Source organism: Heloderma suspectum, chromosome 6, assembly GCF_057233095.1.
Source record: "Heloderma suspectum isolate Gila_16-S chromosome 6, 16-S_ref, whole genome shotgun sequence".
NCBI lineage: Eukaryota > Metazoa > Chordata > Lepidosauria > Squamata > Helodermatidae > Heloderma > Heloderma suspectum.
Genome location: NC_139463.1, coordinates 120575401 through 120591558, shown reverse-complemented (window position 1 = coordinate 120591558; position 16158 = coordinate 120575401). Strand labels below are relative to the sequence as shown.

The 16158-nt window shown below is 45.8% G+C and overlaps 1 protein-coding gene across 1 annotated transcript; it reads left to right on the top strand.

The window, feature by feature from the left end:
- The first annotated feature begins 2521 nt into the window (after window positions 1-2521).
- On the top strand, window positions 2522-9337 carry LOC146342911 (vomeronasal type-2 receptor 26-like). Its single transcript, XM_084808661.1, has 5 exons — window positions 2522-2722; window positions 3707-3998; window positions 5767-5862; window positions 8101-8227; window positions 8411-9337. Exons 1-5 carry the CDS (start codon window positions 2634-2636, stop codon window positions 9310-9312), a joined length of 1506 nt encoding a protein of 501 aa, XP_084664787.1. The 5' UTR covers window positions 2522-2633; the 3' UTR covers window positions 9313-9337.
- The last annotated feature ends 6821 nt before the right edge of the window (window positions 9338-16158 follow it).

The window sequence follows — 16158 nt, the reverse complement described above, 5'->3', positions numbered from 1 at the left end:
AGTGAGATCCAGGGGAGGTTTCTGAGCTCCAAATAATCACTGGAATTTGTAGATGTCAATTGAGGGAGAAATTCATTAGTCCTATATCAAATGTTACATGAGAAGGAAGTTGTCATGGATAGGACCCTGCCTTCTGACATCATCCATCCCCCAAGTGGGTCAGGGATGCTTTTATTCCCTCATACCCAAAGGGTTCTTACCACCATGGAGTTATGTTCATATGGAAAGACCATGAGATCCATCCGGTTCCAGTAAAAAAAACCCAAAAATCCTGGCCTCAAAGTTAATTAATCCTATGAGTATGTCTTTTGGACCAGACTCCCATGCCAAGCGACCATGGGAGTCTGTCTTTTGGACCAGACTAGAGTCCCATAACAAGTGACCCTAATGAGAAAAGGAGTCCAAGGTGGGTGGGCGCTTTTTAAAAAACAAAATTATAAAGGCACAATTACAAACCATTCCAACAAGAAAAGAAGGTGGAAGACAGCAGAGGAAGCCAATGTGGCTTCACAAAAAGCTTAGAGATGATGACCTGAAAACAAAACAAAAAAAGGACACATATAGGAAGGAAGTGGAATGAAGGCCAAGCTAAACAAGAAGAGTACAGGCAGGTAGCACAGAATTGCAGGGATGGCGTCAGGAAGGCTAAAGCTGAGAATGACCTGAGGTTAGAGAGGAAGGCTTAAAGCAAAAAAAAAAAAAAAAGTCTTTCTTCAGATATGTGCATATTAAAAGACAGTGGAAAGAAATGGTGGTTCAGCTATTAAATAAGGATTGCAAAATGATTACAGAAGACAAAGAAAAGGCAGAAGTGCTCAATTCCCACTTCAGCTCAGTCTTCTCCCAAAAGAGGATCTATGACCCCCCTGGCAAAGGCAAAGTACAGGCTGAAGGGGCAGGATTGCAGCTTGAGATCTATAGGCATATGGTAAAGGGACACCTAATTGCTTTGAATGTGTTCAAATCTCCAGGGCCAGATGAACTGCATCCTAGAGTAATAAAGAAACTGGCAGAAGAACTCTCAGAACCGCAGCTTTGTGTCCACAGTCAAGCTGTCATAACTGTTCTTGTTGGTGTTTAATCTCTATGGGAATATTTTAACCATCTCTGCTACTTGTTGTGCCACAAGGAGCAGAGAGACTTGTAGTCTGATAGGGAAGACAAAAACAACAGCAATATGTCAGCTCCCCAAAGTGCCACTCAGAACCCAACTACTGAAGAACTAATGATCTCCTCGTTGGGTTTTCAAATCACTATAATTTCTTCATCTGGCTCCAAGATCCTGTCCAGAAGACAGTGGAAAACATTCAATAGGCAAGCCTGAAAGTGATTATAAATTAACCCCTGTTCCATGGGGAGGTGGGGATATTGGCAAGAGGCAGGCAGGGCTCTGTCATTTACATTTATTTCCTTTTTTTCATCTTATCGCCAAGACCTACTGTCACACTTCGAAAGAAGCTTTGTCACCTGGATGTTGTGGCTACTGATGTTCTGGCTTCTGCTGTCGGCCATGGTGTGGGAAGGAGATACCAGGGAGTGCCCCATGAATAATCCCCACCCTATTCCACAGGAGTGGTACCAGCCAGCTGATGTCCTTATTGGTGCAGTTGCTTCTCAGTTCTTATATGATTTCAATGAAATTTTTTTTAAGGAATATCCGCAGAACATGTTTGAGGAACCACGGTAAAGGAGTTTGCTACTAAAAACAACAGTGAGTCTCGTGGCACCTTAAAGACTAACACATCTATTCTGTCATAAGCTTATGTGGACTACAGCCCACTTCCCAAGTAGGGTTGGCGGAGAATTTCTCCCCGAAACTTTGGGGGGCCAAGCACCAACGTGTTTGGCCCCCCGAACAAGTTTTGGGGAGAAATTCTCCGCATCCCCCCGCACCCCGCACCCCACCCTGGACGGGACTTACTTTTGCCGAATGTCCCTCCCGGAGGCGGGTCCAGGCGGCGGTTCGTCGGGTCTTCGTCAGAGGCGGGGGCGGCAGCCGATCTTTCGACCGGCTGCCGCCGCCGCCATTCCAATAAAACTAAAAAAAAAAAAACCCGTGATAGGCTACGTGACGATTAACGTAGCCTATCACGGCTAGATTTGCAAAGTCAGCCGTGATAGGCTACGTAAATCGTCACGTAGCCTATCACGGGTGACTTAAAAAAAAAAAAGCGCGTACGGATAATGGCGGCCCCCATAGGGAGCCGCCATTCCCGTTCCTTATTTGTTCGCTGTAGTCTACGTAAAGATTACGTAGACTACAGCGAAAATAAGGGCAATGCTTTCTGCGTTGCCCTTATTTTCGCTGTAGTCTACGTAAAGATTTATGTAGACTACTGGGACCAAATAAGGAACGCGAATGGCGGCTCCCTATGGGGGCCGCCATTTGCGTACGTGCTTTTTTTTTTTAAGTCACCCATGATAGGCTACATGACGATTTACGTAGCCTATCATGGCTGACTTTGCAGATCTAGCCGTGATAGGCTACGTTAATCGTCACGTAGCCTATCACGGGGGCATGTTTTTTTTTAACTTTTAATTTCGCAGCCGGGCGAGGCGAGGCGCCTCCTCCCCGGCCTGAATTTCGGCCGGGCGAGGCAGGAAGCCTCCCCCCCGGCCTGAATTTCGGCCAGATGAGGCAGGAAGCCTCCCCCCCCGGCCTGAACTTCGGGGGGAGAGCAGCGAAGCGCCTCCCCCCCACCGCGAAAAGCTGCAAGACCAGGTAAGTGGGTTTTGTGCACCCCTATTCCCAAGGACATTTGGAAATCCAGTGGATAGCTGAAGTCTGATCCAAACATACAGGGATGTGCAAAGATTCAATTCCTCAAGTGTCACCTTCATATGACTTTATTTTAGGGTTTCAAACTCATCTCTGTTACTGCAATTTGGTTTCATTGCTGTTCTTAAATATCTATCTGGAGATGGTTAATATTGCAGCATGGAAATGCTTTTATGAATGTTTATCTAAAATGAATTTGGGAACATTAGTGTCATGGAGCATTTTACTTAATATACAGTCTGAAGTACTTGGACAGCCATTGCACATACTTTTCCTTTCGCCCAGAGGTGGGCAATGTGAGTCCCTCCAGAGGTTTTGGTCAAAAGTTCTCGTGACTCTATGTATTATAACACAATAGTATGGCAAACCATGGGTTGTTCAAGATGTGGTGGTGATGCAGAATTAAGAATATGTATGTGGCTGTATTTCATTCTGAACTGAAAGTAATCAAACCAGAAAACCTTGGGGAGAAATGAACACAAAATGATAGTCAGACAATCATGTTTTGCCAGGTTTCTCTAGTTCCCTTCCCAATGTAGCAAACTAAGCAAGAGTATTCTTGGACATAAAGCAGTGCTTGAAAAAGAAGGAGAAGGAAGTGACGTACTTTTAGGTTCTTCTGAAGAGAAGCAGGATTGGGACTGGAATCTATCTGACCTAGAGACAAGCCTTAAAGTCCAATATATCATGATGGCACAAGTTTGCCTAGATCATTTCGAAACGATAACACTACAGTAGGCAAAACACAAATGCTAGTATTCTGATGAATTAAAACTAAACTTGGGCTGAATAGAAAGTTGTTTATTAGCACAGAAATATAAATAATAGCATATACTTCTCGCGATCTAAATCAGTGAGATTTCCAGTTTTGTGATTCAACTTCACACACTGTAGAATCCTGAGTTATTAAAACAACTCTATTTGCAGCATGGTAACAAAATTCTACCAGCACATCCTTGCCTTGGCATTTGCTGTGGAGGAGATCAACAAGGATCCCAGCATCTTGCCCAATGTGACACTTGGGTTCCACATCTATGACAGCTACTACGATGCAAGGATGACGTATCGTGCCACTCTGGAGCTGCTCTTCAAATCATATAGATTTGTCCCCAACTACAAATGTGGCAAACAGAAAACCCTCATGGCCATCATTGGGGGATTTGGCTCTGATACCTCTTTTCGTATGGCAGACATTCTTTGTTTCTCCAAGATTCCACAGGTAGGGTCTGTGCATAGGAAATGGTAAATGACATTGTCCTTTTATCACTCTGGGTATAATTGCATGGTTCAGAAGGACATCATCCTTATCCTCCTAATCATAATAATCCCAGAAATTTGGTCGTCTTCCCCTGACATGTGATAATTCCAGCAAAGGAGTCTTGAATTCAACTCACTCCTAAAAAAAACAAATTGCTTCCTAAAATATTTGGTGCATAATCCGGAACATACAGCTAAAGTAATCCCCCCTAACTCAGATCTACAATAACTATAGTTTTTAAATTTATTTTAGCTAACCTATGGGTCATATGCCACTGAGGAGATTGATACCGCCTGGGTCCCTTCATTTTACTCCATGAGCCCAAATGAATCTCATCAGTACACTGGGATTGTCCACTTGCTTCAGCACTTCAGATGGACATGGGTTGGGATCTTTGCTGTTGACACTGACAGTGGAGAACATTTCCTGCAGACCCTGGAACCATTGCTTTCCAAAACTGGAATATGTTCAGCTTACACAGAAAGAATCCCACAACTAGGCCATTTGGAAAACTTGGAAAACATTTTTAATAGAGCATTCAACATTTATGTACCTTTAACAGACACTAAGACCAGTTCAATTGTCATCTATGGAGAATCCTTGACAATTGCATGGCTGCGTGGCATTATACTTCTGCAAGATCCTGAAAATATCAGAAATGCATCATTGAGAAAGGTGTGGATCATGACTTCTCAGACTGATTTCATATTATCGAGCTTTCAAAAGGGTTGGGATCTTCAGGTTTTCCATGGTGCTCTTTGCTTTACAATTCACTCAAAAGATATTGTAGGGTTCAAGGAATTTCTTCAGAATGTAAACCTTTGCTCTGCCCAAGGTGGTGGATTTCTCAACATCTTCTGGGAGCAAGCATTTGACTGTTTACTTCCAAAACCTGGAATGCCAATAATGGTTAGTGAAAGATGTACTGGGGAAGAGAGGCTGGAGAGCCTTCCTGGGCCTCACTTTGAAATGGCCATGACTGGCCACAGCTACAGTGTCTATAATGCCATCTATGCTGTGGCTCATGCTTTGCATGCCATGATCTCATCCAGATACAAACACAGAGAAATGGGGATGGTTAAAATGGGTGAAACTCCAGATCTGCAACCTTGGCAGGTAATGTATTCATGATTGATTGATTGAATTATTAATTAATTAAGGTATCATGTATCACATTTCTATACCACCCACTAGCTGATGTGCTTTCTATATCTACATATAGATATGATGACAGATAGATAGATAGATAGATAGATAGATAGATTATAGATAGACAGATACATTAATATGAGGTGACACTACACCCAGCTTTCTCCTCCAGATGAAATGGAGTTGATGGAGTTGACCATATTGTTCATTGACAATATTTTGAGGGTTCATATTTCTTCATAGATTTGGAGCCTAAATATTATGTCTTTTACAGTACAGTTCAAACTCTCCAATGTCTATGTCAGATTAGCTTCATGTATATTCATGATTTCTGTTAGATCAACACAATCAGTAAAGAAATATGAAAACACCAATGTGTGTTTTTTAACCTTCTTTTACTTTCCTCTTTCAACTCTCCTTGATCCTTTTTTTTTTCTTTCCCAATTAGCTCCACCCATTTCTTCAAGGCTTTTCATTTAACAACTCAGCTGGGGAAGTGGTGTCTTTTAATGATAGGTGGGAACTAGAAGGTGGGTTTGATATCATGAATATGGTCACATTTCCCAATACCTCCTTCCAGAGGATGAAAGTTGGAAGAGTTGATGCTAGTGCTCCTGATGGAAAAGTATTCATCATTCATGAGGACATGATTATATGGCACAGAATTTTTAACCAGGTATGGATTCTCAGGTTTTCTTAGACTACTCTCCCTTCTCCAAATGGGTCATTCAATTACCATAAATTTCCTATGTAGCCTACCGTTATTGAGGGATCTACGAAAGGTACTTACCTTTTGCAGATTATGTTTATGGTTGCGGGGATGCGTTCCATCCCTCCCCCCAGAATCCTTGCTGGGGGGGGAGGCGCTCTGTTCCTCCCCCCCATGGAATCCAGGCCAGCTGGCTGTGCTTCGCAGCAATTCTGCGGAGCCCCCGGCCGGCTGCACCAGCAGCCGGACATCCAGCCACTGGCTAGCAGGGACGCAAATGGCGGCGGCCGTAGCCACTGCCGTTTGCGTCCCTGCTGTCAGCAGTGATAGGCTACGTAAATGTTTACATAGCCTATCACGGCTGACTTAAAACACACACACACACGTGCGTACACAAATGGCGGCAGCCACAGCTGCTGCCATTTGCATTCCTTATTTTGGCATGTCTTAGTCTACGTACCAAAATAAGGAATGCAAATGGCGGCGGCCGTGGCCACCGCCATTTGCGTATGTGCGTTGTTGTTTTTTTTAAAAAGTCAGCCGTGATAGGCTACTTAAACATTTAAGTAGCCTATCACATTTTGTTTAAAACCTAGCCGTGATAGGCTATGTAAATCTTTACGTAGCCTATCACGTTTTTTTGTTTTGTTTTGTTTTTGAAATTGGAAATGGCGGCGGCAGCAGCCGGTCGGAAGACCGGCCGCCGCAGTCGCTGCCGCCAAACCGCCGCCGGAGCCTTTGCCGGAGGTGCCGCCACCAGGAAGATCTGCCCAATGTAAGTCTCATCCCGGGGGGGCGGGCCGTTCCGCCACCGATTTCGGGGGGCCGAATGCGCTGGCATTTGGCCTCCCCGAGATCCGTGGCGGAATTTTCGTACATCCTTACCATTATTCCATAATGGATGATATTCAGACTCTGAAATGAACTCATTGTTAAGTAGATATTTCATAAACTAAATGCAATATTCAGGTCTGAAATATCTCGATTCCTATTTTGAAAATGATTTTACATTTTCTGTAGAAGTGAGACATGGTCATTATATCCCATGGCATGCTTAAATGTCAGGGGACTCTGGGGAATCCAATCCACTAGGGATGTACGAAAGTCACCTATCATTTTGCGGATCTGCTTCGCGGTGGGGGGGGGAGGTGCTCCCTCCCTCCCCACAGAATCCTGCCTGGCCGGCTCCGATCCACGGGGATAATGTGGAACCGCCGGCCGGCTCCGCCAGCAGCCAGACATCCAGCTGCTGGGCAGCAGGGATGCAAATGGCAGTGGCTGTAGCCGGCGCCGTTTGCATCCCTGTACTTAACCCTGATAGGCTACATAAATATTTATGAAGCCTATCATGGCAAAGTAAAAAGAAACGCGTACGCAAATGGTGGCGGCTATGGTGGCCGCCATTTGCGTTTGCTATTTTTCACCGTTCTAGACGATGTAAATATTTACGTAGGCTAGAACGGCTACAAATAGCGAGCACAAATGGCTGCCGCTGTAGCCGCCGCCATTTGCGTACGCTGCTCCCAGCCGTAGCCAGCCAGGAGACCAGCTGCTGCTGCCCCCATCCCCGCTGCTGCCCCCACACCTGCTGCTGCCACAACTGCCGCCCCCGTTGCTGCCCCCGCCCCCGCTCCCTTGATGCCACCGCCGCCGCACCTTCCGCCGCACCCACCGCTGCCACACCTGCCGCCCCCGCCACTGCTCCCACCGCCACTGCACCTGCTGCCCCCACCGCCGCTGCACCTTCCACCACTGCCACCACCCCCACTGCACCTGCCGCCCCCGCCGCCACACCTTCCGCCACCGCCGCACCTTCTGCCCCCACCACCGCGCCTGACGCCCCCTCCGCCCCTTCTGCTGCCCCTGCTGCCACACCTTCTGCTGCTGCTGCCACGCTGCCGCCACCACAGCACCACCTTCACACCTGCTGCTGAAGCCGCTGCTGCATCCGCTGCATCCGCCACAGGCAAATGCCGTCCCGGGGGGTTCCGCGGTGCAGGCGGGGGGGGGGTTGGAGGCTGTTCCGCCATGAATTCCGGGGGGCCGAATGGCAGTGCATTCGGCCTCACTGGAATCCGTGGCAGAATTCTCCGCCATCCCTACTGCCACTATTGGCCATCTATGTTTTCATGGGCTGAGCAGTGAACAATTGAAATCTATATTTACAATTTCTCCTACCATAACTCCTCTAATATTTGTAAATAGGTGCTTCCCCTTTCAGTATGTAATGGACACTGCCAAGCTGGTAATTACAAGAAAAGAAAGGAGGGGAAAAAGTTTTGCTGCTACGACTGTGTTCCATGTCCTGAAGGGAAAATTTCAAACCTGACAGGTAGATCATGCAGTATCTCATTTTTTTCATGTCAGTCCCCCCCCCCCAAATCCTTACAGAGTGGAGCTGCTCTGGAGGAATCTGGGGGGGGGAGGAATGAACCACTGCCCCCCCACGGATTCCCCACCGGAACACTCCTACACAGGAATTGGCACTGAACTGGGACCTCTTTCTGTCTTTCAGATATGGATGACTGTTTCCAATGCCTAGAAGATCAATATCCAAGCAAGGACCAAGCGCAATGTGTTCTCAAGACTTTAAGTTTTCTCTCCTTCACAGAACCTTTAGGAATCAGTTTCTTGCTGCTTGCTGTCTCTTTTTCCCTCATCACAATCTTAATGTTAAGAACTTTTTTAAAGCACAAAGATTCCCCAATAGTCAAAGCCAACAACTGGGAACTTACCTATGCCCTCCTCATCTCCCTCCTTCTCTGCTTCCTCTCTTCTTTGCTATTCCTTGGACAACCTGGGGAAGTCACCTGCCTTCTCCGACAACCCACTTTTGGGATTGTTTTCTCAGTAGCTGTTTCTTGTGTGTTGGCCAAAACTGTCACTGTGGTTGTAGCTTTCATGGCTACCAAACCAGGGTCCAGCATGAGGAAATGGGTAGGGAAAAGACTGGCCAACTCCATTATTCTTTGCTGCTCCCTTTTTCAAGTGGGCATTTGTATTGTGTGGCTGGCAACCACTTCCCCATTTCCTGATTTTGACATGCAATCAGTGACTGGAGTGATTATAGCGGAATGCAATGAAGGCTCTGTAATCTTATTTTACTGTGTCCTGGGCTACATGGGAATACTGTCTCTTATCAGTTTCATGGTTGCTTTCCTAGCCAGGAAGTTGCCAGACAGCTTTAATGAAGCCAAGCTTATCACCCTTAGTATGCTGATGTTTTGCAGTGTTTGGTTGTCTTTTGTTCCAACCTACCTGAGCACCAAGGGGAAATACATGGTATCTGTGGAGATCTTCTCTATCTTAAGCTCGAGTGCTGGGTTGCTGGGTTGTATCTTCTTCCCAAAGTGCTACATCATTGTGTTGAGGCCTGAACTGAACAGCAGGGAAAAAGTAATAAATAGAAAGAATTAAAGAATCTATCTGGAATCTGTTTATCATATTATATTGTTATGTTTGTAGGGTAAGCATTGCAGGAGCAAAAAGAGTGCTGTAACAGTTATCATGGGTATTCATTTAAAGTGGGTATGTGCACAGGATTTACACAAAGTCCAAAGCTTAAGCAGAATTGGACCATTTCCACAGGTTCCTGCAGTGAAGTCGGGTTCTCTTCAAAGCCATTCAAACTGAAGCCATTCCATAAAGAGGCTTAATTAGCAAATCATGTTTGGGATTCATGCACACAGATTACATGGGCTTCTCTACATTAAAGTAAAAATCCCTCACCCTACCAAGCTTTCTTGTTGCAGAATCTTCCCGGGATTATGATCAGCACAATACATGTTCTCCCCTCCCTTTGGGTGGCGGGGAGCTGTTTCCTTTGTGTTCAAGTTCTATATGTTCCATTTATGTAGCCAGCAGATGGTGCTGCAATATTACAGCAATATTGTGCTATCCTGGAAATACACCATCTCTTTGATGGTAGTGTATATTTATTACTTCATTTTTGGGAAGTTAAATCATGGCACAATTAATCCAAAAAAATGGTGGGTGAGGCACTGGAGGATGATAATATCATGAAAAGGAACCTCAAACTTCAGTAAGTAACTCATCTTGAACACTCTATATATGCCCACTGTGGAGGAGCCTTGTGTCCCCAAAGGCATCTTTCTCTAAATACTGAAGGGGGGTGGCTGCAGGATGAGTGACTGACAGGCCCACCCTCTAAAGTTATGTAGGGATGGACGAAAGTCCCTTACCTGGTCCCACAGCTTTTTTCGGGGGGGGAGGTGCTCCGTTTCTCCGCCCAAAATTCTTGGTGGGTGGGAGGCGCCCCATCCCTCCCTGCCAAAATTCTGGCTGGGGGGGAGCGCCCCACCTCTCCATCCGCGAAAGAAAAAAGTAAAGTAAAAAAAAAAATGTGATAAGCTACGTAAAGATTTATGCAGCCTATCACAGCTAGATTTTCAAAAAACACCGTGATAGGCTACTTAAATCTTTACGTAGCCTATCATGGCTGACTTTGAAAAAAAAAAAGCGCGTACGCAAATGGCAGTGCCCATGGGCGCCGCCATTTGTGTTCCTTATTTTGGCACGGGTATTCTATGTAAACATTTATATAGACTAAGATGGCGAAAAGAAGGGGAACACAAATAGCGTAGTGTCTACGCCATTTGCGTACACATGTTTTGTTTTTTGTTTTTTTTAAAGTCAGCCGTGATAGGCTACGTAAACATTTACGTAGCCTATAAGGGTGTTTTTTAAAAAAATCTAGCCGTGATAGGCTACGTAAATCTTTACGTAGCCTATCACTTTTTTTTTTTTTAACCTGGAAATGGCGGTGGCGGCAGCCGGTCGGAAGACCGGCCGCCACTGCTGCCGAACTGCTGCCGAACCGCCACCGAACTACCACCAAACCGCCGCCAGAGCCGCCACCACCGCCGCCGCCAGGAAGATCCGCCAAGGTACGTCCCATCCCAGGGTGGCGAGGGGGCAGCGGGCCATTCCGCAACCAATTTCGGGGGGCCGAATGCGCTGGCATTCAGCCTCCCCGAGATCCATGGCGGATCTTTCGTACATCCCTAATAGGGATGTACGAAAGTCACTTACCTTTTCGATGGGTGACATTCGTGGGGGGGGGAGGCGCTCCGTCCCTCCCCCCGAAATTCTGGCCGGGGAGGAGGTGCTCTGTCCCTCCCCCCCGGAATTCTGGCTGGCCGGCTCTGCTCCTCAGGGATTCTGCGGAGCTGCAGGCTGGCTCCGCCAGTGGCCGGACATCCGGCCACTGGCTAGCAGTGACGTAAAGGGCGGCGGCCGTAGCCGCCGTTTGCGTCCCTGCAGTCAGCCGTGATAGGCTATGTAAATGTTTACGTAGCCTATCACGGCTGATTTAAAAGAAAAAAAACGCACGTACGTAAATGGCGGCACCCATGGGCGCTGCCATTTTTGTTCCTTATTTTGGCACGTCTTAGTCTACGTGAATGTTTATGTAGACTAAGACGGCGAAAATAAGGGGAACGCAAATAGCATAGCATCTACGCTATTTGCTTTCCCCTTATTTTCGCCGACTTAGTCTAAGTAAATGTTTACGTAGACTAAGACGTGCCAAAATAGGGAACGCAAATGGCGGCGCCCATGCATACATACACGTGGTTTTTTTTCTTTTAAATCAGCAGTGATAGGCTACGTAAACATTTACGTAGCCTATCACGGTGTTTTTTAAAAATCTAGCTGTGATAGGCTACGTAAATCTTTACGTAGCCTATCACTTCTTTTTTTTTACTGGAAATGGCAGCGGTGGCAGCCGGTTGGAAGACCGGCCACTGCAGCCGCTGCTGCCAGGAAGATCCGCCCAAGGTAAGTCCCATCCCGGGAGTGGCGGGGGGGTGGCGGACCGTTCTACCACCGATTTTGGGGGACTGAATGAGCTGGCATTTGGTCTCCCCAAGATTCGTGGCGAAATTCTCTGACATGCCTACTCCTGATCGGCTCTCCTGCTTGGACTGTGCATTGTATCTGATTGATTTATTCACAAGGCAGCACCAGTGATATAAGTAACTGGAATTAGCAGGACAATGTTGTTCCAGCACTGGCAATGCTGAAACTAAAGGCTTATATAGCCAGAGCTTCCTGGGCTGAGCTGTTTGGCAAAAGTCCTACTCATAAAGACAGCCTTGGTCACGAGGACTCCTTTTTAATCAAGCACTATCTCTTGCTTAAATGAGCACTACTATTTCACCTCTTAAGGCAACAATTCTCTCCTCCAAGGGCTGAAGCTCCTCCTGGTCTTCTGCCATGGGGATGAAAAGCACCCCAAAATAAAGATGAAGGGTAATCCAAAGCAGCCCTGGTCCTCTGACAGTGACTGTTTTGTGGTGCTCATTATCTCTGGAAGCTCTACCTCCTCTGAGGAGGAGGTTTCCTCCAGTGGGGGCAAGACACCTTTGGGAAGGGACTGCCTTTTACTTATTGATGGCAAGCTGTTCTGGGGGCAGTGTGTGTGTGTGTGTGTCATGAACATAGTTTAAATGAAGAAATAGAAATAAATAACAGTCAAGGTGGGTGGTGTTGTCCTGTTATTTGTTGGTTAACTGTTCTAACATTTTAGGCAGCAGGGAGCATTGTGAGAGATGGGATGTTATTATCCATGGCCATTGCATAGTGTTTGGAACCAGCCACAAGGCCTGCTCTGCCTCTCTTCTTCCCAGCTGGGGCTCAATGAGTGGGGCACCATGGAATGGATAGGCCAGCAGGGAATGTGATGGTATATGGAGTGATCCTGGACACCCGTGAAGAGAGATCTGTTCATTTCCCACAGGTGGTGGTCCATTTCAGAGGAAATGACCCTGGTCTGTTGAAGGACTGTGCTCGTTGAAGATGGTTCCCAGACACACCCTTAGGTTGTGGGACCCAGGGATGGGGAAAGGAAGACCCATTGAGGCCTGACCTGAGCACAGACATACTCTGGAGGCTTGTGTATGTCCTTCAACTAGAATTGCTTGCTGGCTGGACAAAAGCCATAAATGATAAATCTATGGCTTCGATCTGAAGCAGGGATGGGTCTCAGAGGAGGATGTTGCACTTATAGGACTCCTATATCAGTCCAATCCATCACAGTTAGTGAGCCTCGATGCAGACCTTAATGTAAATTAAAGGATTTTACTATATTAAGCACTTAGCAATGTTATTATATTAAGTGGCATTTAAGTATTATCAATACATTAACAAATACGTGACAGAACCCTAAATGCAAATTTCAAAGAGCTGGTTTTGTTTGTTTGCTTACTGTCATTCCCTTGAGAAAACTGGAGCCGTCATTTCAACATCCAGTGTAGCTTTGTGTCCACAGTCAAGCTGTTCATAACTTTTCTTGTTGATGTTCACTTCCTATGGGAATATTTTAACCATCTGCTACTTATTGTTCCACAAGAAGCAGAGATACTCATGGTCTGATATGGAAGACCAAAACAACAACCATTTGTTAGCTACCAAAAGTGCCACTCAGAACCCAACTAATGAAGAACTGACAATCCGCTTGTTGGTTTTTCAAATCGCTGTAATTTGTTCATTTGGGCAAAACTCCAAGAAGCTTTCCAGAAGAGAGCAGAAAACAATCAATAAGCAAGCCTGAAGGTGGTTATAAATAAACCCCTGTTGGGTGGGGTGTGGGAAAATTGGCAAGAGGCCGGCAGGGCTTTATCATTTCCATTTATTTCACTCACACATACCCCTCATCAGCCAGAGTTATTGTCACATTTCCAAAGAAGCGTTGTCACCTGGATGTTCTGGCTTCAGCTTTCAGCCATGGAGTGGGGAGTAGATACCAAGGAGTGCCCCATGAATAATCCCCTCCCTGTTCCACATGAGTGGTACCAGCATGCTGATATCCTCATTGGGGCAGTTGCTTCTCAGTTCATATACAGTTTCTATGAAATTTTCTTTAAGGAATATCCTCAGAAGATGTTTGAGGGACCAGGGTAAAGGACTTTGCTGCTAAAAATGAGAATGAGTCTCGTGGCACCTTAAAGAGTAACACATTTACTTTGGCATACATTTATGTGAACTATAGTTGACTTCCCAAGGACATTTGGAAATCCAATGGATAGCTGAAGTCTAATCTAAACATGACGCTGTGAGGTGGTGACAATCAGGTCAATTCATATGGGGATGTGCAAGGATTAAATTCCTCAAGAATCCCTATTGTCACCTTAATATGACTGAGATTTAGGGTTTGAAAATCACTGCCATTACTACAATTTGATTTCATAGTTGTTCTTGAATACCTGTCTAGAGATGGTTAATACTACAGCATGGAAATATTTTTATGAATGTATTTCTATATTTGGGGACATGAGTGTCATGGAACATTTTGCTAAATATACAGTGAGAACCAGTTTGGCAACTGTTGCACATACTTTTCGTTTAGCCCAGAGGCGGGTAATTTGTGTCCCTCAAAATGTTTTGGCTGACAACTCCAATGACTCTTTGTATTATCCCACAATACTTTGTCTAAGCATAGGTAGTTCAATATGTAGTGGCGATGCAGAATTAAAAACCAGTATGCAGGCTTATTTCATGCAGAACTGAAAAATATTGAAACCTGAAAATCTTGGGGATAGGGGTGTATGGATTCGCCACCATCTATTCTGGTGGGGAATCCATGGGGGGAGAGGAGATACATTCCTCCTACCCAGAATCCTCCGGAGCAGCTCTGCTCCACGAGGATTCCGGGGTGGGGGAAAACTGGCTTGGGGGCTGCTTACTTTCCCTCCTGCCAGCCAGAGCCATTTGCCTCCTCCCTGTCCCTGCCGATTGCCATGTCTTTTCTTAAAAAAAAAAAAAGTGATTGGCAGGATAGTAGACTTAGATGCAAATAGGGTCATGAATCTTGCATCTAAGTCTATGTGTCCGTAGGTTTATACGCAAGATTCACAGCTCTATTTTGGCTGGCAAGAAGCAGCCGAGTGCCGTTCCAACTCCAGTCCAGCTGGAGTGGAGGTAAGTGGTCCCCATCCTCTGCAGATTCCTGAGGCTGGATTCCAAAGAATCTGGCCTCATTTGAATCTGCAGCAGATTTCTCTGACATGCCTACTTGGGGAGAAATAACAAAAAATGATACTTGGACAAATCATGTTTTGCCAGTTTTCTGTAGCTCCCATCCGAACGTAGCAAACTAAGCAAGACTCTTTTGGGACTTTAGGCAGTGCTTGAAGTGCAAGGGGGGGAACGGAAGTGGAATACATTTAGTTTCTCCTGAAAAGAATCAGGATTGAATTAGAATTCATTCTATCCAGACCAAAGCCCAATAGATCATGATGGCATAGCCTTCTCTAGGTCATTTCATAGAAATGACACTAGAGCAAGCAGAGCATAAATGCTAATATTTCATGAATCCTAAAACAAACTTAGGTGGAAGAGAAAAGTTTTTATTAGCAGAGAAACATCAGTAACAAAACAAAAAGTATATACTTCTCACTGTCTAAATAATTGAGATTTCCAGTTTTGTGATTCAACTTCATACACTGTAGAATCCTGAGTTATTAAAACAACTCTATTTGCAGCATGGTAACAAAATTCTACCAGCACATCCTTGCCTTGGCATTTGCTGTGAAGGAGATCAACAAGGATCCCAACATCTTGCCCAATGTGACACTCGGATTCCACATCTATGACAGCTGCTATGATGCAAGGAGAACATATCGTGCTACTCTGGACCTGCTCTTCAAATCACATAGATTTGTGCCCAACTACAAATGTGACGAACAGAAAACCCTCATGGCCATCATTGGGGGGTTTAGCTCTGATACCTCTTTTCGTATGGCAGACATTCTAAGTTTCTACAAGATTCCACATGTAGGATATGTGCACTGGAAATTGTAACTGACATTGTCCTTTTATCACTCTGTCAGTAATTGCATGGTTCAGAAGGACATCATCCTTATCCTAGGGGTGGCGGAGAATTTCTCCCCAAATCTTCGGGGGGCCGAGCGCCAATACATTCGGCCCCCCGAAATTGGCGGTGAAATTCTCCACCCCCCCGCCCTCCCATGGGATGGGACTTACCTTTGGCAAATGTCCCTCCCGGCGGCGGGTCCCGGTGGTGGTTCGTCGGCCTTTCGGCGGGGGCGGCAGCCGGTCTTCTGACCGGCTGCCGCCGCCGCCATTACAAAATGTAAAAAAAACCCCAAAAACCCATGATAGGCTACATAACGATTTACGTAGCCTATCACGGCTAGATTTCCAAAGTCAGCCGTGATAGGCTACGTAAATCGTTACGTAGCCTATCACGGGTGACTTTGAAAAAAATAAAAAAAAGCGCGT